Genomic DNA, 26935 nt, shown 5'->3' with positions numbered 1-26935 from the left:
CTGGCTACATCTTTTTTGTTGAATAAGTACTGGAAAAAGTTTTATCATAGGAGTTGCCCTTTTTAAAAAAGAAAATATACCATTTGATTTTTAAATGGCTGATAGTGGTTTTCCCACAGTCAATACTATCATAGTTGAAAGTGATAAAAAACAAAAACTTGTCTATAGAATTTTCACAGTAAGAGTGGGATTCATTAAAATGTAAAAGTCTACAAAATAGCAGTGTTAGAACCAAAAAAAAATCGGAAAAAATGTAAAAAAAGTTTTACATTTATGGATAAGGTATGCTTATAGACAATAAAGGACAGTAGTGATATAGATGACAAAATATCAGTTACCAGTGACCTCTGAAAAAGCAGCAAGTAGGAAGAGATGTATATGTTTCCCAGAGAGGAAGATTAGTATTTTAAAACAACCAACCAAAGTAATTAGGACTAATTATGACTACCTATAGCCTATATGATCTATAAGTGGTAGCCAAAAAAATAAAGGAAAGCAGGGCATGGTGGTGTGTGACTTTAATTCTAGTACTTTGGAGGCTGAGATAAGGAGGATCACGAGTTTGAGCCTAGCTGGCTACATTGTGAGTTTGAGTTTAAGGCTAACCTGTACTACATAGAAAAGTGGAAGGAAAAAGCTCCCTAAAACTAAGTTCAAAACAAATGATTTTAGTCAAATCAGGACAAGTGGAGAATCTCTCTGAAGGAAATGTCAACTATGAAATGAGAATCTTGTCTCATTTAATGAGATCTCAGTATAAGTTTAACTAAATATAATGCAATGATGATTCTTTGCTTAGCAAAAATATGTCAGTTTAGATATAACTAAAATAATGAGTAATAAAAAATAATAAATTTAAATGAATAATACTGCCTCTCAAAGCTGTCAACCATTGTATTCTAATGATAGTGGCAAATCTCAAAACATTTTTAGAATGTTTAATTTTCTTTTGCATAGCCCAAGCTTTGGAGGATATCATATAAAACTATTGTCACTATAAGAAAGAAAGGAAAGCAGGGCGCCAGTGGCTCACGCCTGTAATCCTAGCTACTCAGGAGGCTGAGATCTGAGGATCATGGTTCAAAGCCAGCCCGGGCAGGAAAGTCTGTGAGACTCTTATCTCCAATAAACCACTAGAAAACCAGAAGTGGCTTTGTGGCTTAAGCAGTAGAGTTACTCGCCTTGAACTGAAGAGCTGAGGGATAGCGCCCAAGCCCAGAGTTCAAGCCCCACGTCCAACAAAAAAAAAAAAGAAAGAAAGAAAGGAATAATGGTGATATATTTTCTAAAAAATATTTAAATGTCTGTGAGCCATGGTAATATAAGGAATCACCATCAAATATTTGCTGACAACTTGCAATTCCTATTTATTGAAAAAGAAACACTATGCTTTGTCTACTTTGTAAAAACTTTTTGTTTAGTTCCTACAAATTTCTTTGTATAGTAGAACTGGTTTACTTACTAAGTTTTATTTATCTGTTTCAAAGTGTTAAATTCAAAAGCACTAAATTTTCCAGAAAATGACATTTTTTAAAGTAGTAGTAAGTTTTAGAGGATTACTTTAAAATAATTAAAATTGAGCTTTATAGATCTAGTGTATTGTAATCTGTTAGAGTGATTATTACTTTTTTTTCAATACTGGGGTTTGAACCAGGACCTTATGCTTCTTAAAAAGGCATTCTACTGTTTGAGCCATGTTCCTGCCCTTTTGATGTTCAGATAGGGTCTTGTGTTTTTGCTCAGGTTGGCCTGGAACTAAGTAGCTATGGTTACAGGTATGAGGTACCAGCTTCCAAGATGCCATCATTATTTATGAAGTTTAAATTATCTTCTCTTCGATCAGTTACTTCCTTTTAATTCTTTTTCTGTTGTTGGTCATGGGGCCCGAACAATGGGCCTGGGCCCTGTACCTCAGCTCTTCAGCTTAAGGGGAGCACTCTACCACTTGAGGGGCCACAGCACCACTTCTAGCTTTTTTGCATATGTGGTGCTGAGAAATTGAACCCAGGGCCTCATGCATGCAAGGCAAGCATTCTACCACTGAGCCACCTTCCCAGCCCCTTCCTATTAATTCTTTAATGAGGTTTCTTGCTGTTTGCCATGACAAAATGCCTCAGACTTCCATTATGTAGTTTCTGCTCAGCCCTGGAAGTAGGTACTTCCTATGGGAGTCCTAATTAATTCTTTTTGTGGTTGTTGTTGGTTGTGGGGTTTGAACTCTTGGCCTGTGCAATGCCCCTGCACTCTTCAGCTCAGGGCAAACGCTCTACCACTTGAGCCACAGCACCACTTCCAGTTTTCTAGTGGTTTATTGGAGATAAGAGTCTCAGACTTTCCTGTACGGGCTGGCTTTGAACCATGATCCTCAGATCTCAGCCTCCTGAATAGCTAGGACTGCAGGCATGAGCCACCGAGACCTGGCCCTAATTAATTTTTTTTTTTTTTTGCCAGTCATGGTGCCTGAACTCTGGGCCTGGACGCTGTCCCTCAGCTCTTCAGCTCAAGGCTAGTGCTCTACCTCTTGAGCCACAGCACCACTTCCAGCTTTTTGTGCTTATGTGGTGCTGAGGAATCGAACCCAGGGCCTCATGCATGCAAGGCAAGCACTCTACCACTGAGCCACCTTCCCAGCCCCCCTAATTAATTTTTGGTGGTAAAGTTATTTAGAACTACAGTTTAGGCACTGGGTTATCATTTATTTTTAGGACTTTGCAGCAGACAGAATAAGGATGTAGGGGATTGGGAAGGTGGCTCAGTGGTAGAGTGCTTTTCTTGCATGCATGAGGCCCTGGGTTCGACTCCTCAGCACCACATAAGCGAAAAGAAAAAAGCCGGAAGTGTCACTATGGCTCAAGTGGTAGAGCGCTAGCCTTGAGCTGAAGAGCTGAGGGACAGCACCCAGGCCCAGAGTTTAGGCCCCACGACCGGACCCAAAAAAAAAAAAAAAAAAAAAGAATAAGGATGTAGGTAGTTTGAAAAAATAAAATTACAAGTTTATAATAATTTAAATTCAGATCTGGTACAAGTTTAGCTATGTCTCTTGATTCTACAACTGTAGCTTTTTTTACATAAAACATTTTGTTTTTGAAAAATATTAAAATAATTCTTTGTCTACTTTATAAGTAACCTAATTTTTGAAATAATAGGCAGTAACAATACCAGTACTTATAAAGTTATTAAATCTAGTTTAGTATTTATTTCACAATAATGTACTTTACAAGAGAATTTTAAACACATTTATATGACAAAATGAAATGAGTAGCAAAAAGACTTCCAGGAACAAATTTTGTTAGTAAATGGAAGTATTTCTAACTTAAGTCACTCCTTTCCTTCAGTGTGGAGAAAGCATTTGAAACCATGCACCCCCTTTTTCATAGCTATTGTATCGACAGCTGAACATTTAAGGTACAGTACAACTGACTGCTCAGCCTTCCTGCATGGTGTTGCATGAGTGATTAAGGAAAGGTTATGCTGTTATAATAAAAACTTGGGTCATTATTATGTAGAGAATGAAATTATTACCTTGCCCTTTCCATGAGGAATTCCTAAAGGACAATGTTTCACTGCTCCCAGCAAAGCCGCCACAGCAAAACTAAAGCCAGTCACTGCTTCAGGTGAAGACTTAAGGACAGTAAGTCTTTCAAGGCAACGATCTAATAGAGGTGTCAGGTATGAAGGTAATGCCACAGCAATGCAGTGCAAACACCAAGCTGCTGCTAGTCGAACACAATTGCTAGGGTGAGGAATTACTGAAATGACACTGTCAAGAAGGCCTAAGAGGACAGAACAAACAAATGATGACTTAGTTATGCCAACAAAACTTAGCTATAAAACAGTCAAAAGAATGGTCACCTAGATATAAAATACATTACTCTTATGAAAAGCCAAATCAAAATGAAAAATATTTAGTGACACATAATTAAAAATACTTTTTCTGCTAGGTGCTGATGGCTCATGCCCACAATCATAGCTTAGGAGGCTGAGATCTGAGGATCTGGTTTAAAAGCCAGCCTGGGAAGGGAAGTCCATGAAACTCTTATTTCAAGTTAGCCATCAGAAAACCGGAACTGGTGCTATGGCTCAAGTGGAAGAGTGTTGCTTTGAGCTGAAGAGCTGAAGGACAGCACCCAGGCCCAGAGTTTAATCTCTACAACTGACCAGACAAACAAACATACAAACAACAACAAAAACCCCCCAACTTTTTCTAACCTAGGAATTACTTTTAATATTATGAAGTTGTCCTAAAGTAATATACAAACACAAAAAAGAACAATTATTTCTAAGTCAATATTTTCCCTAATTTACCTTGAGATCTAATTAATTTGGCACTAGAAACTAAAAATTTTCAATATATAATGAAACATCTTTAAAATGTCACACTTCCTCTTGCTCTCCGGTTAGAAAATTCCTCTATGGGGCTAGGAATGTGGCTTTGTGGTAGAGTGCTTGCGCTGCATGTGTGAAGCCTTGGGTTCGATTCCTCAGAAAAAGCTGGAAGTGGTGCTATGGCTCAAGTGGTAGAGCCTTGTGCAAAAGAAGGACAGTGCCCAGGCCCAGAGTTCAAGCCCTAGGATTGGCCAAAAAAAAAAAAAGTTAAAGAAAAAAATTCCTCCAGCACATTTATTTTCCCTACATCTTCTCCTTTCCTTTCTTCTTTCTGTCATTCCTTCCTTCCCTCCCTCCCTCCCTCCTCTTTTTGTGCTGATCCTGGGGCTTGAACTCAAGTCCTCGGCACTGTCGCTGGACATTTTTGCTCAAGGCTAGCATTCTACCACTTAAGCCACATCTGCACTTAGGGTTTTTTGGTAGTTAATAGGCTGGTTTAACCGCAATCCTTGGATCTCAGTCTCCTGAGTAGCTAGAATTACAGGTCCAAGTCACCAGTGCCCACCTATATTCTTATTCATCATATTTCCCTTATCTAAAAACAAAAAGGTAAACCCAAGGTTTCCTTGGGTTCTTGAAGTGGGATAACCCACTGTAATGACAAAAAAGAAAGGACAGCCACAAGAAAAACTTCTGTACTTCTATGATTCAAGATACACCTTTGGGGCTGGGAAGGTGGCTCAATGGTAGAGCACTTGCCTTGCATGCATGAGGCCCTGGGTTCGATTCCTCAGCACCACATAAGCAGAAAAAAAAAGCTGGAAGTGGCGCTGTGGCTCAAGTGGTAGAGTGCTAGCCTTGAGCTGAAGAGCTGAGGGACAGTGAGCAAGCCCAGAGTTCAGGCCCACGATCGGCACCTCCCCCCCTCCCCCCCCAAAAAGATACACCTTTGTCAAAACAACTGCTATAAAATAATATGTGTCCCAAATTTAAATGTCTTGCAAACAGAAATATAAATACAATGAAATGCTTCTCATCAGGCAGACTATGTTTATTACAAGGTCAAAAGCTACAAAGTTAATCTTTAAAAGTGATTAAATAGCTTTCAAAGAAAGACAGAAAAATAAAACAACAATAAACTTCTTGGAGAAACTGAATTGCATATACCACATAGATTTATGTCTTTCAGATTTACTTCTCACTAGTTTTTCCATAATATCTTAAATATCCCCAGAAAGGAAGGCAGGGAGAGAATTAAAGAGAAACCCTGAGGGCTGGGAAGATAGCTCAGTGGTAGAGCACTTGCCTTGCATGCCTGAGGCCCTGGATTCGACTCCTCAGCACCACACAAGAAAAAAGAAAAAAGCCACAAGTGGCGCTGTGGCTCAAGTGGTAGAGCGCTAGCCTTGAGCTGAAGAGCTGAGGGACAGTGCCCAGGCCCAGAGTTCAGGCCCCATGACCCGACCCAAAAAAAAAAAAAGAGAAACCCTGAATTACAAAAGCAAAAAAAGCTGGGCACTGGTGGCTCAAAAATGTGTAATCCTAGCCACTAAGGAGGCTGAGATCTTGAAGCCAGCCAGGGAAGTTCATGAAACTCCAATTAACTACTTAAGTGGAGCTGTGGGTCAAATGGTATAGCACTAGGCTTGTGGCAAAAACCTGAGACAGCACCCAGATTGAGCTCAAGCCTGAAGAAAATGTATGTGTGTGCGTGTGCACACGCATACACACGTGTGCACACACACACACAAACAGCTCCTCAGATATGTCTATATTTTAAATAATCTTCATTATAATTTTCCATAACTAAAATGGAATCTACAACAAGCAAGCTAAACGAAGATTTTCTTCCAACGAGTACAAGTAAAAATATTGAGACAAATCACTACCAATCATTTATTTACCTGTGCAAGAATCCTGAAACAAAGGTGCGGCTGTGGTACCAAGATTGTATATGAGGTTTCCAAGTTCTTGTAAAGCACATACCAGCATATGCTGGTTGGCAGCTACATCTGTGGAACTGAGCCGGGTTTCCAAATTACCATCACTTAATACAGCATCTGACAGAGAAACAATATTATAAAAAAAACACTATAAAAACACATCACAGGAGGAATGTTAGGAGCAGAAAAGTATAAAGGTAAAAATTAAGTATATCAACAGGCTGAGTAGCCTGAAACCTTAAAGCAATAACTGGAATCTTAAAATGGGTGGCTGTATTAACAAGAGAGTGAATACAGCTAATATAAACAAATGAAGTCAAGCAACCCAATATGCATCTAATATCACCCTTTTAGCCTGGGAGACTAGAAAAGAGAACTCATGAGAAACCAAAAACCAAAATAAATGTTCTAGTACTACTGATATCAAGATAAGAGAGGAGACTTAATACACAGTATAGGATCTAAAACAAATGAATTGTTTAAAGTGATTTATTGTAACTACCATAAGAAGTACCTGTATTCTTCTGAGGAATCTATTAACAATCGTCAAGATTTCTGCATTAATACAAGCAATATGCCTGTCTAGCTTTTTCAATGGGATACTTCCTTTGTCATTGTTAAAACAGACTCTCTTAGTAGGATCTGTACCTGCAACTTTTTTTAGCTTCCATATAGCCTGGCAGATCTCCTTTGCAGCAGCAATTTGAGCCTTTTCTCCAAGAAGGCCTCCTATAGTAGCTCGAAGAATAAAGGAAACACATCGTCGACAGCAGACGGCATCAACCTGTGTTTGGGTGGCTTTCGGATGTAACTGTGACACAAGGCTCAGGAGGTGAGAAAGAAAGACAGCAAAATTTTTCTCTAGCCACACTCCTCCTAATGTTGAGATAAATACCACATATGCCTAAAAAAGAAAAGAGTTGGGTTTGTTTTTGTGTTCCTGGGGCTTGAACTCAGGGTATAGGGGCTGTCCCTGAGCTTTTTGTTTGTTTGTTTTTTGTTTTTTGAGGGGGTCTGGTCGTGGGGCCTGAACTCTGGGCCTGGGCGCTGTCCCTCAGCTCTTCAGCTCAAGGCTAGCGCTCTATCACTTGAGCCACAGCGCCACTTCCAGCTTTTTTGTTTTTGCTTATGTGGTGCTGAGGAATCGAACCCAGGGCCTCAAGCATGCAAGGCAAGCGCTCTACCACTGTGCCACTTCCAGCCCCTGTCCCTGAGCTTTTTTACTCAAGGCTAGCACTCTACTACTTGAGCCACAACTCTACTTTCAGCTTTTTTTGGTAGTTTACTGGAGAGAAGAGTCTCATGGACTTTCCTGACTAGGCTGGCTTTGAACTATGATCCTCAGATCTCAGCCTTCTGAATGGCTAGGATTACAGGTGTAAGCTACCAGCACCCAGCTAAGAGTTTCATCTTTAAGACTAAATTATTTCAATTTTTGTATTTATTTTTCACAAAATTTCTCCACAGACTGTATTCTTTCCTCAGTTCAGCTATCTGAAATACATAGATGTAGCACTTTGTTAAAGGCAAAACTGAAGCACATAATCTTTCAACCCAGATTTCATTATTCCGCCCTTGTTTTATTTTGGCTAGCCTCTGCAATTTTTCAGTACAGCTGATATGGCTTACTGATCTGCAAAGTATGTCCATGCCTTCTCTGAACAAAGGTTTCAAGCTGTTTAACATTTTGAATAGGAAAACTCAATGTAAACATAAGAATGCATCATTAAAATTATGTATGCTCTAACAGCATAACTCTGTAAGAATTCAGCATAACTCTGTAAGAATTACAAAGACAAATCACTGCTCTTTATTTTTCATAAATGTCATGGTCTGTCTTATTCCAGAGATAAAGGTACTTTTCCAAAGTAATATGTTTCTCAGAAGCACATAGTTTAAATTATATAGGAAAAACTCACATTTCCATGAACAGAACATAAAGCATAAAACAATGGCTAAAGTAAGTTTTCTAAAAGTATAGTTTGTTTTAGACTAAAAAAAGCATTTAGAAGAAAAAGAAAGGTAATTCAAGGGAAGAATGCAGTATATTATTTTATTCTATGATTATGTTTCTCAAGAAATTGTCTTTCAAATTTTGTTTAGGACCAAAAATACAATACTGAAAGATTAAATGCTATAATTTTTATTTAGGAATTATAATCATATAAAATGTTTATTTTATCCATGCTAAGTAATATGTATCTAATAGCTTAAGTGAAACACAGTGAAAGACATGAAATCACAATACACATGAAAGCACAGGACTGAAAATTTATAAATCAAAGGAAATAAAGCTCCATTATTAGGAATTTAAGACACATTCTGGGTAAGATGATCCTCTTATAACCTATTTTTTAAAAATAGGTTTATCATATCTGTAAATATGAGCTTAAGAATTGTCTTCACTCACATAGCTTCTGGAGAGTCAAAAACTAAAGCTTTCATTATAGGTCAATAGAATTACATTTAGAGACTAGTCTGTAATTCCAACCTGAGTAACTCCAACTCGAACATCTCTGCTGACAGAACTGGTTCCTTTCAGCATATCACCACTGGCTCGAAGAAATCCTGAACTGCCACGTAGAAATCCTGTTCCTAGTAATTCCAGAACTTCTTCCAGAGATATTCTGCGGATACTTTGACGGGAGGCTGCTAAGACAAAGAACAAAACAAAATTGTGATCCATATTTTGTAGACTATAGACTATAAATTGTAATGCATGTCTTTTAAATTTTTGGTGCTGAGGATTGAATTCAGGGCCTTCTTTACCACTGATCTAAGTCTTGATTTGCCAAAAGCAATAATGTTATTATAACTAAAAACTAAAACTTCAAATAAAATGTTGTATTTACAGAGAATTCTACACATTAATGAACATATATAAACACACAAAGGAACACAAAGTTTCAAAGTCCAAACCACAATGAGCCCTGAAGCACCACATATGTAAAGGATATCTTAAAGTCTATACCACTTTGGGATCTTTCTCCATTGATTCTTTACCTCAGGTAGTTCAGCGAAGAAAGTAAAGAGTAGATGCAGTCTGTAGATTATATTTTTAAAACTTTATTATGTAAAAAAATCTTCATTGGTCAAGATGCATTGTATTTATAAGCTGTACAACTACTTAAAAAAAAATATAATTAAAAATCCCTAAACATGGGGGTAGGAATGTGGCTTAGTGGTAGGAGTGCTTGCCTAGCATGCATGAAGCCCTGGGTTTGATTCCTCAGTACCACATAAACAGATAAAGCTGGAAGTGGTGCTGTAGCAAGTGGTAGAGGGCTAGCCTTGATCAAACAAAGGAATCTCAAGCCCCAGGATTGGCAAAAATAAATAAATAAAAAATAAAATAAATTTAAATCCCTAAACATTACAAAAGAGAACCAAGAATACTAAAATAAATTCCCATATATTTTTCACCGGAATTTAACATATTTTCCTCATTACTTTGAAGAATAGATTTCTAGCAAGTTGTTTTACAGCATGACTCTTGATTTAAATGTGTATGATTCTTCCTAAGAATGTTGAAAGAGAATTATACAGTTGACTTTGGCTCTTCAATAGCTAACGACAGAAAGCAATGTCAGACCTGGTGCCTTTCTGCTCCTACATGGGTGAAATTAGCTTTGAACAGTTAAAATAAATTATCTTAGATATAGTCACTGTAAAATTATCCTCTGGAACTACTATGTAACCTGTGACAATACTTAAAGATGGTGTAACAACCTGTAACTCATCAAAATTTCACCCAATAATCCCACTAAGGATTCCTACCTATGCAAATTAACACATGACCATAAAAAGGTCTTTTCTAATAAGTGTTCATTCTATAGTTATTAGTTGTCATTCCACTACTTAAAAAGGAGCCTGGCATTGGTGGCTCATGTCTGTAATCCTAGCCACTCAGGAAGCTAAGATCTGAGAATCGCAGTTCAAAGCCAGACCAGGCAGCAGCAAAGTCCCTGAGATTCATATCTCCAATAAACCACCAGAAAACTGGAAGTGGCGCTGCAGTTCAAGTGGTAAGAGTGCTTGCCTTGAGCTGAAGAGCTGAGGGACAGCGCCCAGGCCCAGAGTTCGGCCCCCACGACTAGACCCCCCACCCCCCAAAAAAGATTCAGGAATCTCCGATAAAAACAATTTAAGTCAAAAGGCAAGTTTATACAGGGAAGAGCAGATCACGTGATAGTCCATGAATCTTTTCCTTTAGGGGAAGACAAAAAAAATCACCAAACTAGACTGAAGTGGAATTCTGGTGAGGAGAAAGGGAAAGCACACATGAGGATGGGTAGTAAAAGGCAAGAAAAAAAGGACATAGGTCATCTGATGTAAATGTTACTGAATGATCAAATAAAATCACTGAGAACCTCTCATTGGGTTTAGCAGGACTATACATGAACTCCATAAGGAAGGACATTTATCTATTTTTCTCAATAACATACCAATGAGCTACATATATATCTATATCCTGGCCCAGTATAAGCACTCAATAAATATTTGTTGAATCAGAAGGTATATAAATGGGCAACAGGTAAATGAAAGCGTATTTAGTCACTAGAGAAATACAAAAGAAAAAAAACCACAATGAAAAATCACACACTTACTAATCCCAACCAAGAAGTGGAAATCTGAAGGATCAAGGTTTGAGCACTATATCATCTGAGTAGTTGGAATTATAGATTTCAGTCATTGGCCAAGATTTTTATTTTAAGAAGGGGGCAGAATCCTATTTTTGCAGGGGAAAATTCAATAGTGAGAAAAAATATATACAAGAGAAAATGAAAACTTAGACCAACATTCTTAAGTAGATAAGAGGACACACTGTACTAAGAGATATCATAATTGTTACTAACAGAAAGAAAGTCCAAGCATACAGGTACAGATGCTAGTAGGCAGTATATAATAGAAGAATGTACTGTACACAGGCCTCAAAAGACAAAGATAGTGAAGGTCTGAAGTTTGCAGCAGGCATAAAATAGTCAATTTGAAATGGTGACAGTAAATGTTGTAGGGAAGTAATAGCACAATTCCTACCACTGTCATTTAAAAATATTACATAAGTTCTTATCAACCTACCACAATGCCAGAAACATGGCCTTATTCATTAATTTTTGCCTCTGAGTGCCCTGGTATGATAAACTGTTAGTTTTAGTAGGAAAATTGTTTCAGTTCTTTACTTTATAGTATTTGTGCACTGTGAGCTGTTCAAACCACTACTGTTTGTTTTCCAAATTATTAAGTACTATGTTGTTAAACCTTAGTGATATACTTAAAAAAATCTATGATATCTAGAGAACATTTTAGTTGCATGAAAATTACTCAGTTGTAACACAAGATACAACTTAAAAATATAAAGTAAAAGAATTTCTAAGAAAAGAGTAGTAGGACAGAAGCTTTTTGTGTGAGAAGCTTAATCTTATTTTACTGCTTCAAAATATGATTCATTGAGGGCTCAGTGGTAGAGCGCTTGCCTTACAAAATATGATTCATTGATGATCAATTTTGCTTATTTTTGCTGCAATTGTTTTCTAATGCTTCATTTGCAAAAGTGAGAAATTTACATTTTCAAGTTTGATTAAACCTATCCCTAATTTTAATGTCTTAAGAGACTTAAGATTTTACCTCTTGAAAACAAATTTCATTTCTGATTTACTCTGTGTGTGTATGTCTGTCTTCTTCCCCTGCAGAGTCCCATATCCCCAAATAAGAAAGACTTAGTTGTGAGATTAGAAGAACTACAGTAAAGAGACATTTTTCATATTACAAATTACATTGTGAGTCAATGGGAGAAGGTTTTTTGGTTTTAATATGTTTCCCAGCTGATTCTGTGCCTTTTCCTCTCCAGTTAAAAAACACTGCTTTAGAAAAAAAGTAGAATCCTTTATATAAGAACAGATAACTAGGCCGGGTACCAGCGCTCATGCCTATAATCCTAGCTACTCAGGAAGCTGAGATGTGAGGATCATGGTTCAAAGCCAGCCTGGGCAGGATAGTCCGTGAGACTCTTGTCTCCAATAAACCACTCAGAAAACCAGAAGTGGCAATGTGGCTCAAGTGGTAGAGTGCTAGACTTGAGCTGAAGAGCAGAGGGACAGCAGTTCAAGCCCCACAACTGACCAAAAAAAAAAAAAAACCCAAAAAACAAACCAACAAAAAAAACCCCAAGGGATGGGAAGGGGAAACAAAGGAGGCGGCAACAATGGCTTGATAAGAAATGTACTCATTACGTTGTCCATGTAATTGTAACCCCTCTGTACGGTATCTTCACAATAAAAAAAAAAAAGGAAAAAAAAACACCCTAAAAACAGATGACAGTGCAGATCAAAATTTAAAGTGTATAGCAATGATACAGGGATTATATAAAAATAAGAATTTTGAATTATTAAGTTAGGTGGGACCTGGGTTTCTATTTTCCTTAAAATTTCCTAAGCGATGCTTGAGCTTCTAGTCTGTGGCTATTTGAGGTGCCAGGGTCTACAGAATTGTTACATTTTCATCTTGTGAACTTGTTAAATTATTGAGATAAAATGACATAGGGTCTACAGAATTGTTATATTTTCATCTTGTGAACTTGTTAAATTATTGAGATAAAATGACATAGCTTTTAGTTACTCATAGGTGTATTTTTTCAGTTCAACAAATCATTTATAGTTTTTATTTTTTTTTATTTTATTTTTTTTATTTTTTGTTTTTTGGGTCCGGTCGTGGGGCCTGAACTCTGGGCCTGGGCGCTGTCCCTCAGCTCTTCAGCTCAAGGCTAGCGCTCTACCACTTGAGCCACAGCGCCACTTCCGGCTTTTTTCTTTTTGCTTATGTGGTGCTGAGGAATCGAACCCAGGGCCTCAGGCATGCAAGGCAAGTGCTCTACCACTGAGCCACCTTCCCAGCCCCCATTTAGAGTTTTTATATACACTCTAAATTAAATGAAGGTAAACGCCTCTGTTTTAAAATATATCCTATCCTTGCTTACTGCTTGGAAGTATATAAACAGGGAATTTAAAAAAGTGAAAAGATAAAACAAAGCAAAACTCTTTCTACCCACATGATTTGTTTCATGTATCAATCTAGAAAACAGCAAGACAAATGTCATCATATAGATACTTCTGTAAAAAATAAATAAAAATAATGAATGAAGGATAACACTTCAAAACTTCTTAGCAAATATAGTGGCACATGCCTATAATCCCAATACTTGGGAGGTAGAGGCAAGAAGATTATAAGTTTAAAGTCAGCTTGGGCAGGCTGGGCTATAGGGCTACAGAGCAAGATGGATATCACAAAATCAAACCAACTCCTCAATTTTTTATCTGAGAATAAAAATAATAGGACCTTCAGCAATTCCTATGAACTAAAGTTCATTTGTACTGTTTGTTTTCAAAAGTTAATAGGTATCTGTAATGCTGATATATTTGTTGGAATCAACATGGGAAAAACTGAAAAAAGTTATTTTGAAAAGAATTACATAGCATTACCTGAGCCTGGAGGTTTAGAAATGATAGCTTTAGCTAAGATTGTGCCCAACAGTTTTGAAACTGCAATCCGTACATCGTAATTAGAACCTTCAAAAGACTTAAAACATAGTGTAGTCACACTGTCCAGGTCTGTGCTCCACATGAAGATGGCTTCATTCTGAAGTTCAAGAAGACACTACTCATTTGGACAAATAAATAAAGGAAAACAAAATATAAGTGTTAGGCTCAGGCACACAGGCATTATAAAAACTATAGGTTCCAACTAAAATAACCTTATTTATATAATGATTATAGGAAAACATTATAAACAGTCATAAGATTATACTAATAAGGTTACAAAGGCAAAAGGAGAACTCACTTTTAATTCAGGAAAACTGTCTTTCAAATCAATCTGTTGACCATAAGCAACTTTGAGGACAATTCCAACATTTAAATAAAATAATTTTACTGTACTTCTTAACCAATTATATTAAAAAGGCATGATTAAAAACAGTAATAAGCCTGGCACCGGTAGCTCACGCATGTAATCCTAGCTACTCAGGAGGCTGAGATATGAGGATCATGGTTCAAAGCCAGCCCCAGCAGGGAAGTCTGTGAGACTCTTATCTCCAATTAACCATGAGAAAACTGGAAGTGGCTCTGTGGCTCAAGTGATAGAGCACTCACCTTGAACTGAAGAGCTCAGGGACAGCACCCAGGCCCAGAGTTCAGGCCCCATGACCAACAACAACAAAAAAAAAACTAATAAAATCCAAATCCAAAACAACACAAACTTTACATGTATATTTCAGTTTACATACTACCACAAGGGAAGCAATGTAAAGTGTAATGCAAGGAAACAAACTTCATACTCTTTGACCATGTGTTATTAATTACTTGAACCTTAGGAAATTCACATAATCTTCTGGGCCTGAGTTTCCTAATATGTTAAACTAAGACAGTTCTAAGTGATTACCAAGGTTGCAGCTGACATAGCTGTTACTAATGCTTTTTGTTAAATCTCAAGTAATTTCCTTTATATAAATTTTTACCTTTGCAGCAGCACATCGAACTGCCATTGATCTATCTGTGAGGCAGGATCTAGCAGCCTTGTAAACATCTCTATGGCAAGGTGTAGCAGCAGCTCCTAGCCCATTCAAGATATTTTGCAGACTTAGCATAATTTCATATCGACCTTGAGACTAGGAAAAAAAAATTCAAAAATTGGCAAAAAAAAAAAATCACTGTGAAGAAAGCATTAAGCACTGATAGAATCTCTCATTTGAAAAATATATTAGTTTTTGTACACTAACCCATGCTAGTATCAGGTAACATTACTTGACAAGTATTATTTATACATAATATTCTTCAATACAATATAATTCACTGGATTAATGTGAAGATTAACAAAACTATAAGAAGCATAAACCTTGTGTTATTAAGCATTCAATAAAGACTGTTACAACATAATAAGACTGAAGCAACATAATAAGAGTACAAGGTTATAGCAGAATCTTGGGAAATTCTCTTTCTTTCCCTGTAAAGCTCAGATAATAGTATCTACCTTAGAGGCTACATGAGTTAATACATGTAAGTATGTTTAGAAGAGTGCTGAAAATACCGAAAATGCTCAACAGATTTCCCAGCTGTTAATATTTTAACTTAGAAGTTAGGTTAAAAGACCTGATCCAGCCAGATGCTGGTAGCTCATGCTTGTAATCTTAGCTACTCAGGAGGCTGAAATATGGGGACAGTTGTTCAAAGCCAGCCCAGGCAAGAAAATATATGAGACTCTTATCTCCAACTATCACTAAAAAGCCAGAAATGAAGCTGTGATTCAAAGTGATAGTGCTAGCTTTGAGCACAAAAGCTCAGGGACAGTGCCCAGGCTCTGAGTTCAAGCTCCAAACTGGCAAAAAACGAAAAAGACCTGGGCCATGAATATTGCTTAGTGGCATAGTGTTTGCTTCACATGAACAGAGTAGGGGGTTAGATAGCACTACCACTACCACCACACACCAACCCCCCAAAATTGGCAGTACTGAGGTTTGAACTGAGAGGCATAGGGTCTCAGGATCACTTGAGCCATATTCCACTTCCAAATATAATCTGATCTAGAATTTTATTTCTAACTCTCAGTAATTGTTCTTGCTGTTTCCCCATCTACAAAATGAGGGCAAGATAAACCTTAGGTAAACACTCATTATCAGGCATATAGTACACAATTAAAAAAAAAAACAAAAAAAAACAGGGGCTGGGAAGGTGGCTCAGTGGTAGAGCACTTGCCTTGCATGCATGAGGCCCTGAGTTGGATTCCTCAGCACCACATAAGCAAAAAAGAAAAAAGCCAGAAGTGGCGCTGTGGCCCAAGTGGTAGAGTGTTGCTAGCCTTGAGCTGAAGAGCTGAGGGACAGCGCCCAGGCCCAGAGTTCAGGCCCCATGACCGGACCCAAAAAAACAAAAACAAAAAACAGAAGCTGTTTTTATCACAGATGCTTTCCTAGGGCTCCAGATGATTTTACCTCTGGAATTGGTTGCTAAGGTAAAGTTGGAAGGAGACAGAGATTACCATCAACCATTATTTGCATAGAAACGCTATTAATCTATCTTTGTTTAAAATAACACAAAAGTTACAGGCAGATTAATAGAATGGGTTCTAATAGGAAATTTCTAAATTTTCTTTTATCTCAGTTTCAAGTGTGCTGTGTCACTGACTAGTCAGGGTATGGGTGAACAGCAGGAATAATCTGTAATATCTGAGATGATGCGATACCTTACTAACTAAATTATAAAAGTAAAAAATAAGGACACTACCCTGGGCATGATGAAATATACCTATATTCCTAGCACTTCAAGGGGTTGAAGCAGGAGGATTATAGTTCAAGACAAACCTGGGCTACCAACAAAATGAAGGATGTAATAAAATAATTACCATAACATTTCTGATTCCTACAGAGTAATCCTCTATTAACCATGTAAAATGTAGTATAGGTTAACTGAAGGAGATAAGAAGGAAATAAAAGTTCACAATGGCTATATCCTAGTAAATAAGCTTCTTTCAGACATACAGTTTTCATAAAATCAGACTCTATGATTAAATTCTTTCCTGAATTATCTTCTTGGAGCTTTCAGAAAATTAATGCCAAAAAATATCAGGTTCCCTCAGAATTCCTTTCTTTCTTTTCATTTCTTCTGGTTATACTGGTGGGGACTGAACTCGGGGTCATGAGTCTTGAACTCTCAGCCTGGGCACTGTCCCTTAGCTCTTCAGCTCAAGGCTAGCGTTCCACCACTTGAGCCACAGTGCCACTTTTGGTTTTCTGAGTGATTTATTGGAGATAAGAGTCTCACGGCCTTTCTTTTTGGCTTTGAACTGCAATCCTCAGATCTCAGCCTCCTGCTGGTGGCATGAGCCACCAGCACCTGGCTGTATTATTCTATTTCTAAAAAAGATTCAATGTATAGTGTACATCTTGTGCATCACTTAGAAATATTTGTAGATATATTTATATAGACAACTATATATGCTTGTAATATATAAAGCTCTTTTACGAGCTCAAAATAGTATAAACCTATAAAATGCAATGCTGTTTTTTGGTTGAACTTTATTACTTACCTCTGCACTCTTCATAGCCTTAAGAATATTCCCCACTGTATCAGCAAAGGTGTTACCTAGTATTCTACCCAACTTCTTGTACAAGGAACCCAAACACACAACAGCAGCACTGAAACAACATTTAAATTAGAAATAAGTCATGGTTGAAGGAAAAAAACATGAATATGAAAAAAATCACTATTAATTGTTTTTTTCTTGGCAGTCCTAGAGCTATCTGCTTGCTAGGCAGGCACTCTACAACTCTATCCATTTTTGCTTTAGTTCTTTTTTAGATAGGGTCTCAAGATTTTGCTTGGAGTTATCCATGGATGATGATCCTCCTAACTATGCCTGGGATTACAGGCATGAACCATCATACCTAGCATATTGGCTGAAATGGGGTCTTACTTTTTTGCCTTGAATCTCAATCCTCCCAAACTAAGTCTCACCAATAGTTGAGAATACAGGTATGATCCATGTCCAGCCTTAAGAAATCATTGCTTATTCCAAGATGACAAAAACTTGGCATCTTATTGTTCTAAGTTTTAATTTTAGCTGTTACATTAGATCTGTGATCCTTTTTGGGTTAATTTTCAGTGTATAGTGTGATCTGAGAGTGTATCTTATCCTACTGTATGTGGATATCCAGTTGTTTTAGAATTATTTGTCGACACAGTTAACTATATAATTTTACCTTGAAAAGGTACAATTTCCCAGAATCTAATGCTACATTCTAAGGCATGATATTGAGGGGAATATAAAATAATTATATTTTTAATAATAAGAATTTTAAATGGCTATATCCGTGTTCAATGAATCTAAATCTCAGCCCAAATATTCTACCCTACCAAATGTTGCAAAATCAATTCTGAAAAATATTTCAATACAACTTCTTTTATTAGATAGTCAAAGATGAGCTCAAATACTCTCCAAAAATTCTCACTGAAACTGAAAGCTGAATACTTTATGGAGAATATATTCTGTTCTAAGGTAATAATCAGACCAATAAAAATTCCATAGAATTACTGCTGTGAAATTACACCTGGCTCACTGCCCTTTGTAAAATAGCAGGCTGAAAGGAACTGAATCCTATGGAGAAAGAAACTAAGCTATCCTTGGGACCTTGGAAGCTTTTTTCTGTTTATCATCAATTTTTACTACTTAAGAACATCCAAAACCTGAATAATTTGAAATATTATTAAATATTCAACTGCTAAAGTTTTAGGATATTTTCAATCTCAAATTCAGACTTTAAATGTCTCCAATTACTTTAATGTATTCATGAATTATTTTTGTTATTCTTTTTTATTGTTGTTATAAAAATGATATACAAAGAAGTTACTGTTTCATGTCAGGTAATGAGTACATTTCTTTTTTCTTCCAATATTACCAATCAGGGCTGGGAAGATGGCTCAGTGGTAGAGCGCTTGCCTTGCATGCCTGAGGCCCTGGGTTTGATTCCTCAGCACCACATAAGCAAAAAGAAAAAAGCCGGAAGTGGCGCTGTGGCTCAAGTGGTAGAGCGCTAGCCTTGAGCTGAAGAGCTGAGGGACAGCACCCAGGCCCAGAGTTCAGGCCCCACGACCGGACCCCCCAAAAAAAAATTAAAAATAAATAAATAAATGCCAATATTACCAATCACGCTTTCTTTAATTTTAATTTTTGAAGCACTGGGAATCAGACCCAGGCCTTGTGTATGTTAGGTAAGCAGTCAATCATTAAGCTACATACTCAGCACCCAAAATATTTTTTGGGGGTTCGGTCGTGGGGCCTGAACTCTGGGCCTAGGCACTGTTCCTCAGCTCTTCAACTCAAGGCTAGTGCTCTACCACTTGAGCCACAGTGCCACTTTTTCTGCATATGTGGTGCTAAGGAATCGAACCCAGGGCCTCATGAATGCAAGACAAGTGTTCTACCATTGACTCACCTTGCTAGCCCCCCCAAAGTATTTCTAAAAGGACATTCTCAAACAAGAAATGTTAGATTATCTTTTAAACATTAAAGAATATGTTAGAACTGTATTTGAATTAAGCTTCAAAATAATTAAGTAGGTTGGGTACATTATAAAAAGTCATACAAGAAGGAAGCAATTTTTTGGTTTTTGTTAAGTTTTGAAGTTTAACTTACAGTTTGGTGGGAAGGTAACTTGGAGAATCATCTTTGCTACGAATAAGATCATTACATTTATCGATTGTCTCATAAACAGAGAATGTGTCTCCAATACTATAAATTATGGCTAGATTCTTAGCAAGGAGTTTACGAGTAGGAGGTCCTGGGGAGCTGTTCAACAAAGATAGGAGCTGTTCAACAAGAGTCTTCTGTTTCTCCCTTACATCATTCTAGAAAGAAAGATAACAAAAAAAAAAAAAAAAATCCAAACTCAGAACAATTGTATATAATTCTCCAGGATAACTTTTATATAGAAAAATAAAAAATTATTTATGGAGCTCTCACAATTCAAACATGACATTTATGGTAAAATATTGTTAGGTTGAATCTTGCTTGCCTTCAGTCAGTCATGTTTGTACGAATCCAGTGATTGTGGGGTATAGGGTATGGATTTTGTTTTGGGTTTTTTTCCCTTCCTGTTCCCCTCTCCCATTTTCAAATAGTTTGTAGCTGATGTTTATGAAGACAGTGAGTACTTAGAACTGTGCCACTAATGGAAGGAAATCCCATCTAAGAAAATGCATTTCTTTTTTTCTTTTGCTTTATTTTTTTGTTATTTTTGTTATTGATTTTTTTCTTTCTTTTTTTTTGGTAATAGTGAAATACAGAGGAGTTAGTTATGTAAGTCTGGTAACTACATATTTCTTTTTGAACAGTATTACCCCCGCCCTCAGTTTCTCCCAGTTTTTCCCCACCTGACCTCCCTTCCCCCAAGTTGTAGTTCATTTCCAACATAGTGTCTAGTGAGTCCACATCATACCATCCTTTGGGCCTTCTGCTGGAAAAGTAAAATCAAGTTTCATTAATGCCTTTTAAATTGTATCCTCTAGTATTACAGAAGTAGGATAGTACTGCATCATACCTCTGTGAATGTAAAATACCTTGTACCTGATTTATATATAGTAGTGCCTGTACTTTATCAGAGCTGTTTTTAATGTTACTCAAGCGAGATGTGATTAAGAAGCTAATAAAAAAAAAGGTGCCAGGTACAACAGTAACAGAACTTGGCATTTTTCTGGGGTCTTTTAATCTTTTTTTCTTTTTATTAATAAGAGTGTGCTGGATGTTTAATTTGTTCATATGACTGTAAAACCTGTTGCTGCTATTGATGCATAATATATAGCTATTACTGGTCTCCATATATATGCATGTACGGATGGATATATATACATATATGTATACATATATACACATACATATATATTATTTGAATTTTTGGAAACGTTGGAAAAAGTATCCCAGTTTACCATGTTGAGTTGGCATTTTTTTTTTAATTTAATTTTATTTGTGAACATACTGTACAGAGGGGTTACAATTACATGGGCAGGATAATGCGTACATTTCTTACCAAGCATTGCAGCCTCCTCCTTTGGTTTACCCTTCACATCCCTTCCCAGCCTCCCCCCTCCCCCCTCCCCCCCAATCCCAATCCTTCTCCTTCCCCCCCCACAACCCCCCCCCCAACGACGTTGTAAAGCTCGTTTTGGACATATCAACTTGTACTTCTCATTGTTGCAACAGGTCCACCTGTATCCTTAAACAACTGGTTTTTCCCCATCTCCTCCACAAGTTATACTGACATCAAATATAGTGAAAGCAGGGGTTATACTGTGGGGGAGGGACATACAAAGCAACAAAGAGATAATCTTATAAATGTGTTAGAAACACATGCATGAAAGAAAAAAACCTTAAAATACATATCTAAGGGTTCATTTTCCTGACATCACATTATCTGACCTTTTCCGCTTGACTCATACATATACTAGATATTGCAAATAAGGGAAACCATGGGACCTATGTTTCTTCGGGCCTGGCTTACTTCACTTAATATAATTTTTTCCAAGTTTTTCCATTTCCTAACAAATGGGGCAATGTCATTCTTTCTGATGGAGGCATAGAATTCCATTGTGTATATATACCACATTTTCTTCATCCATTCATCTACTGAGGAGCATCTGGGTTGGTTCCATATCTTAGCTATGGTAAATAATGCTGCAATAAACATAGTTGTGCTGGTAGCTTTAGTGTGGTCTTGTTTGTAAACATTTGGGTAAATGCCCAAAAGTGGGATTGCTGGGTCATAGCGGAGTTCTATGTGAAGTCTTTTGAGGAACCTCCATACTGCTTTCCAAAGTGGTTGAACAAGTTTACATTCCCACCAACAATGAAGTAAGGTTCCTTTCTGTCCACATCCCCTCCAGCATCTGTTGTTGTTAGAGTTCTTGATTTTTGCCGTTCTAACTGGGGTGAGGTGATATCTCAATGTTGTTTTGATTTGCATTTCTTTTATGGCTAGGGATGTTGAACATTTCTTCATGTGTCTATTGGCCATCCTTCTTTCTTCTTCAGAGAAGTTTCTCTTTAAGTCTTTCGCCCACTTATTTATTGGGCAGTTGTTTCTTTGAGGATTTGTTGTTGGGGGGTTTAATTTTTTGAGTTTCAAGTATATTTTAGATATGAGACCCTTGTCCATTGTATGGCTAGTGAAGATCTTCTCCCAATCCGTGGGCTTTCTATTGATCTTGCTAGCTATGTCATTTGCCATGCAGAAGCTCTGCAACTTTATGCAATCCCATTTGTCCAACCTTTCTTTGATTTGTTGTGTTTCCGGGTCTCTATTCAAAAAATTTCGGCCTGAGCCAAGGAGACCTAGGGTTTCTCCTATTCCATCCTGTAATGTTTTCAGAGTGTCTGCTTTGACTTCGAGGTCTTTGATCCATTTGGAGTTGATTCTGGTGCAGGGTGATATATAAGGATCTAGCTTTAGTTTTCTACATGTAGTTAACCAATTTTGCCAGCACCATTTACTGAAGAGGCTGTCTTTCTTCCATTCTATTGTTTTAGCTCCCTTATCGAAGATTAGATGGCTATAGGTCTGTAGGTTCATTTCTGGGTTTTCAATTCTATTCAATTGGTCCTGAGGTCTGTTCTTATGCCAATACCAAGCTGTTTTGATTACTATGGCTTTATAGTAGAGTTTGGTATTGATATTTGGTATTGATATTCCTCCAGCAGTGTTCTTTCCATTGAGGAGCGTTTTTGCTATTCGAGGTCTTTTATTGTTCCATATGAATTTTTGGATTGCTTCTTCTATTTCCTTGAAGAATGAGTTTGGAATTTTGATAGGTATTGCGTTGAATTTGTAGATAGCCTTGGGAAGTATTGCCATTTTTACGATGTTAATCTTTCCAATCCAGGAGCATGGGAGGTTTTGCCATTTTTTAAGTTCTGTGTTGATTTCCTTTTTCAAGATTTTAAAGTTTTCATCATAGAGGTCCTTCACTTCTTTGGTTAGGTTAATTCCTAGGTATTTTATTTTTTGTGGGGCTATTACAAATGGAGTTGCTTTCCTAATTTCAGCCACACTTTTCTCATTGTTGGCATACAGAAAAGCCATTGATTTTTGGGGGTTAATTTTATAACCTGCTACTTTGCCAAAGTTTTGAATCAGCTTGAGTAATTTGGGAGTGGAGTCTATGGGATTCTTTAAATACAAGATCATGTCATCTGCAAAGAGGGAGAGTTTTATTTCTTCTTTCCCTATTTGGATCCCCTTTATGTCTGCATCTTGTCTTATTGCTGTAGCTAGGCATTCTAATACTAGATTGAAGAGAAGTGGAGAGAGTGGGCATCCTTGTCTTGTTCCTGAGTTAAGAGGAAATGGCTTTAGTTTTTTACCATTGAGTATAATGCTGGCTGTAGGTTTGTCATATACAGCCTTTATTGTATTGAGGAATGTTCCATGGATTCCTTGAGTTGGCATTATACAGAAATTAATAGCCATATTGGTCTAGAAACATTAATTTTTTCCATTTATACGATGGTAAACTCACTTGTTAAATATGAAAGGTATTAACAATGTGAGTTTGATTATAGAAACTAATAATGTATTCTCCAAATAATGAAAAATAAATAAATATTATTAGTATTATTTTTGTGCCAGTAGTGGGGCTTGAATTCAGGGCTTCAAAGAGCTTCTTGCTCAAAGCTGGTATTCTACCATGCTAGCCATACCTCTAACCTAGCTTTTTGCTAGTTAATTGGAATTGGAGTCTGATAGACTTTTTATGCCCAGGCTGGCTTTAAACTGTGATCCTTTAGTTCTCAGATTTCTGAATAGCTAAGATTACATATATAAGCTACTAGCAAACAGCTACAAAATTATTTTGAGTGAAATTATAAAAAAGTTCATAACATGGGCTGGGAAAGTGGCTCAGTGGTAGAGTGCTTGCCTTGCATGCATGAGGCCCTGGGTTCGATTCCTCAGCACCACATAAGCAGGAAAAAAAAAAAGCCAGAAGTGGTGCTATGGCTCAAGTGATAGCATGCTAGAGGGACAGCGCCCAGGCCCAGAATTCATGCCCCACGACTGGACCCCCCCCCAAAAAAAAGTTCATAACATGGCCAAACTGTTACATGAAGAGGTAATTTGTTGTTTTGCTGATTCATATCTTCAAAAACCTCTGAATCCAACCATGCCAATCTCTGTTAACAAAGACAAAAGCTGTATTTCTTCTACATCTGTATTTAAAAAACAGAAAACAAGCTGGGCACCAATGGCTCAAGCCTGTAATCTTAGCTACTCAGAAAGATGAGATCTGAGGATCGTGGTCTGAAGCCAGCCTGAGCAGGAAAGTCTGTGAGAGTCTTATCTCCAATTAACTACCAAAAAAAAAGATAAGCCAAAAGTAGAGCTGCAGCTTAAGTGATAGAGTGCTAGTATTGAGTACAAAAGCTCAGGGACAGTGCCCAGGCTCTGAATCAAGCCTTAGAATCAGCACAAGCCCACGCGCGCACGCACACACACACACACACACACACAATCCCCCAAAACACAACTTTGTGTTTTTAACTAGAGCTTCTTAGTTATTAAGCCTTTGTCAACATATATATCTACATATATATGTATATATATCTACATAAATAAAATAGTATTCTATAACCCATTACAGAGCTGATATTGTAATTTAAGTTCAGAGTTCTCCTAAGTTTAGCAAAATTTTCTTTTTCTAAGATTATATATGTAAATGCTAATAACGTTGTATCATTTTACTTTTGTGCTCTCTTCAAAAGAGGTAAAGAATATCATTATAAAGCTAATAATATCCAGGTACTCACTAACAACTAAATTCCCCAATTCATTATTTGTTAAGAGTATTTTTGTTTCTTTTGTTAAATTTAATTTTCAAATCTACAAGTTGCTTTTACTTTTTTCTTCTAAAGATCAGTAAACTTGTCAAACACTCTATCATTGGAACCCACAGCCAGATAGTGTCCATTAGTCTCAGAACAAGAACACATTTTGGGATGCTGAGTTTGTTTGTTTTCCTCTTTTATAACACTTTGTCTTTTGTTAAGTTCTAAACTGACCACAAGTGGTATTTTTTTTTGTATTGCTGAGTATTATATTAGATCCAGGCCTCACCTATGAGCAATATTTTTATAGTACGTTTGCATTTTATCTGGTATAGTTATTATATAAAAGGATGCACTATTTTTAAATTCATGCTACATTATTTAGAAGTGCTACCTCACAATGCTGAGTAAATTAATGAACTGAACATGGCAAAATGTGGTTAACTCCTGAATGTAGGTGAACAATGTATGAGTAACCAGTTTTCTATCTTTGTACCCATCTTATGAGATTTTTAGAGGTAGTATATTTATCAGGAGACTTCAAACTTTTCATTTTTCATTCTTCATAAATTTTTTTTTCTTTTTTGGTGCCAGCCCTGGGGCTTGAACTCAGACTGAGCACTGTCTGAACTTCTGTGCTCAAGGCTAGCACTTGAGCCATAGTTCCATTTCTGGCTTTCTGGTGGTTAAGCGGTGAAAAGAATCCCACAGACCTTCCCGCCTGAGCTGGCTTCGAACTGCAATCCTCAGTTCTCAGCCTCCCCAGTAACTAGGATTACACGCGTGAACCACCAGTATCTGGGCTCTTCATACCTATTATTTAGCACTATACTACACAAAGGCTTCATGTTTATAGAGGGACAAAAGATACATAACATAAACTTATCACATTTCATTATTAAGTCTCAACAAAGTTTACCTTATTAAAGCTAACTTATTAGGTTATTCTGGATACAAGTAAAAAAGTAAACCAGAGGATTGAACATTATTTCTTTGAAAATTTTTGAAAATAGATTGTAATTATGAAAAAAAAAAAACCTGTAATTTTCCTCACCCTGCTGGTTGCTAGCAAGAGCTTCTCCAAGTATCTCAACCACTCAAAAATAAACTCAGCCTTCTGAACATCACCTAGTTGATTGCACGCTTCTTCATTCAGCAATAAGCTATGAGATAATTCCATTTCTTGAAGCAAATTCTCCTAGCTGGGCACAGTTCTTCTCATTAAACTTTGGTCAATACACATAGGAATAAAGAATCTGCATCAAAGGAAAAAAAAAACATTATTTTAAAAGGAGAGCAAAAAAGGTAGGCAATCAGCATACAGAAGATCATTCATAGAAACTAAAAAGCATGTATATACTACCAACCTACCTATCTATTCTTTTAAAACTGCTGTAGGGTAAAAATCTCAATAGTAAATTTTAGTTAACACTGACACTAAATTCACCTTATTCAGCATTGCCATTTTCTTTGGCTTTATTTATTTATCTATCTATCTACTTATTTATTTATTTTTGCAGAGCTGAGGACCAAACTCAGGGCCTTTACTTGCTAAACAAGTGCTCTTCCTTAACACTACCTGTTTTAAAAAGCAAAGACATCATTGGTATCCATAAGCACAAATTAAAATTTTAAAAATTAAAATTCTAAAGGCTTTAAGGTCATACTGCCAGTATACTCAGTGTCAGGCTTTCAGTTTTCTTTGTAGCCTAAATGGGTATATATTAACAAATAATAACAAATGTCCAAATTGTCCACCAAATCTCTTTAAACCTCTATAAAATTTGCTATTTCCTGGGTCTTTGCCTTGTCATTCACCTGGAGATATAAACCAGGATGGTAAGGGGCTTATATCTATGCCTATTTTTATTATGTGCATTTATTAGGAGTCCTATCTTTACTAGTATCTAGTGTTATCTCTGTGATCCTGTGAAAATCAACCTCTTTTTCCTGATGATGCCTACAGGATGTTATCCAGGAATTACAGCAATATAGACTATGTCCATCCAAGGTGGACTTAATTTTGCTGTAGCAAATAACCAGCAGAAACTGAGGCTTTTTTGGTTTTTACTTTTGTCTCCTTGTTTATCAAGATTTTCTGGGTGCATACCAAAGCCTTTCTAGAACATATGCAATATATAAATTCACAAAGAAATTTATAATAATGACATTATAATTTTGGGAACTTTAAAAAAAAGAGATGTGTGCAAATATGCAACAATAAAGCACATTTTAGTGACACTAGATTTTAAACTCAGGACTTTTATGCACTGGTTATTTTGAGTCCCATGATAGGACACTGGTCTTCCTAT

General features: G+C 36.9%; 1 protein-coding gene across 3 annotated transcripts in view; it reads right to left on the bottom strand.

Annotated features, from left to right (window-relative positions):
- The window catches only part of Heatr5a (HEAT repeat containing 5A), a 119247-nt gene that overhangs the window by 80973 nt on the left and 11339 nt on the right, over positions 1 to 26935 (bottom strand). For 2 of the 3 annotated variants that reach the window (XM_042677394.1, XM_042677396.1), the window contains exons 2-10: positions 25678 to 25879; positions 19446 to 19657; positions 17340 to 17448; positions 14776 to 14925; positions 13745 to 13919; positions 8761 to 8921; positions 6918 to 7173; positions 6231 to 6386; positions 3523 to 3773 (exon numbers count right to left, since the gene is read on the bottom strand). In XM_042677394.1, coding sequence (XP_042533328.1) covers positions 3523 to 3773; positions 6231 to 6386; positions 6918 to 7173; positions 8761 to 8921; positions 13745 to 13919; positions 14776 to 14925; positions 17340 to 17448; positions 19446 to 19657; positions 25678 to 25803 — 1596 coding nt within the window. In that variant the 5' untranslated portion in view covers positions 25804 to 25879. The remainder of the gene's footprint in view (positions 1 to 3522; positions 3774 to 6230; positions 6387 to 6917; positions 7174 to 8760; positions 8922 to 13744; positions 13920 to 14775; positions 14926 to 17339; positions 17449 to 19445; positions 19658 to 25677; positions 25880 to 26935) is intronic. The other variant, XM_042677395.1, reaches the window with a different exon arrangement.

This window comes from Dipodomys spectabilis, unplaced genomic scaffold (assembly GCF_019054845.1).
Source record: "Dipodomys spectabilis isolate Male_0828 unplaced genomic scaffold, ASM1905484v1 ptg000038l, whole genome shotgun sequence".
Lineage (NCBI taxonomy): Eukaryota > Metazoa > Chordata > Mammalia > Rodentia > Heteromyidae > Dipodomys > Dipodomys spectabilis.
Note: the sequence above shows the minus strand (reverse complement) of the source record. Positions and strands in the feature narration are given on the sequence as shown.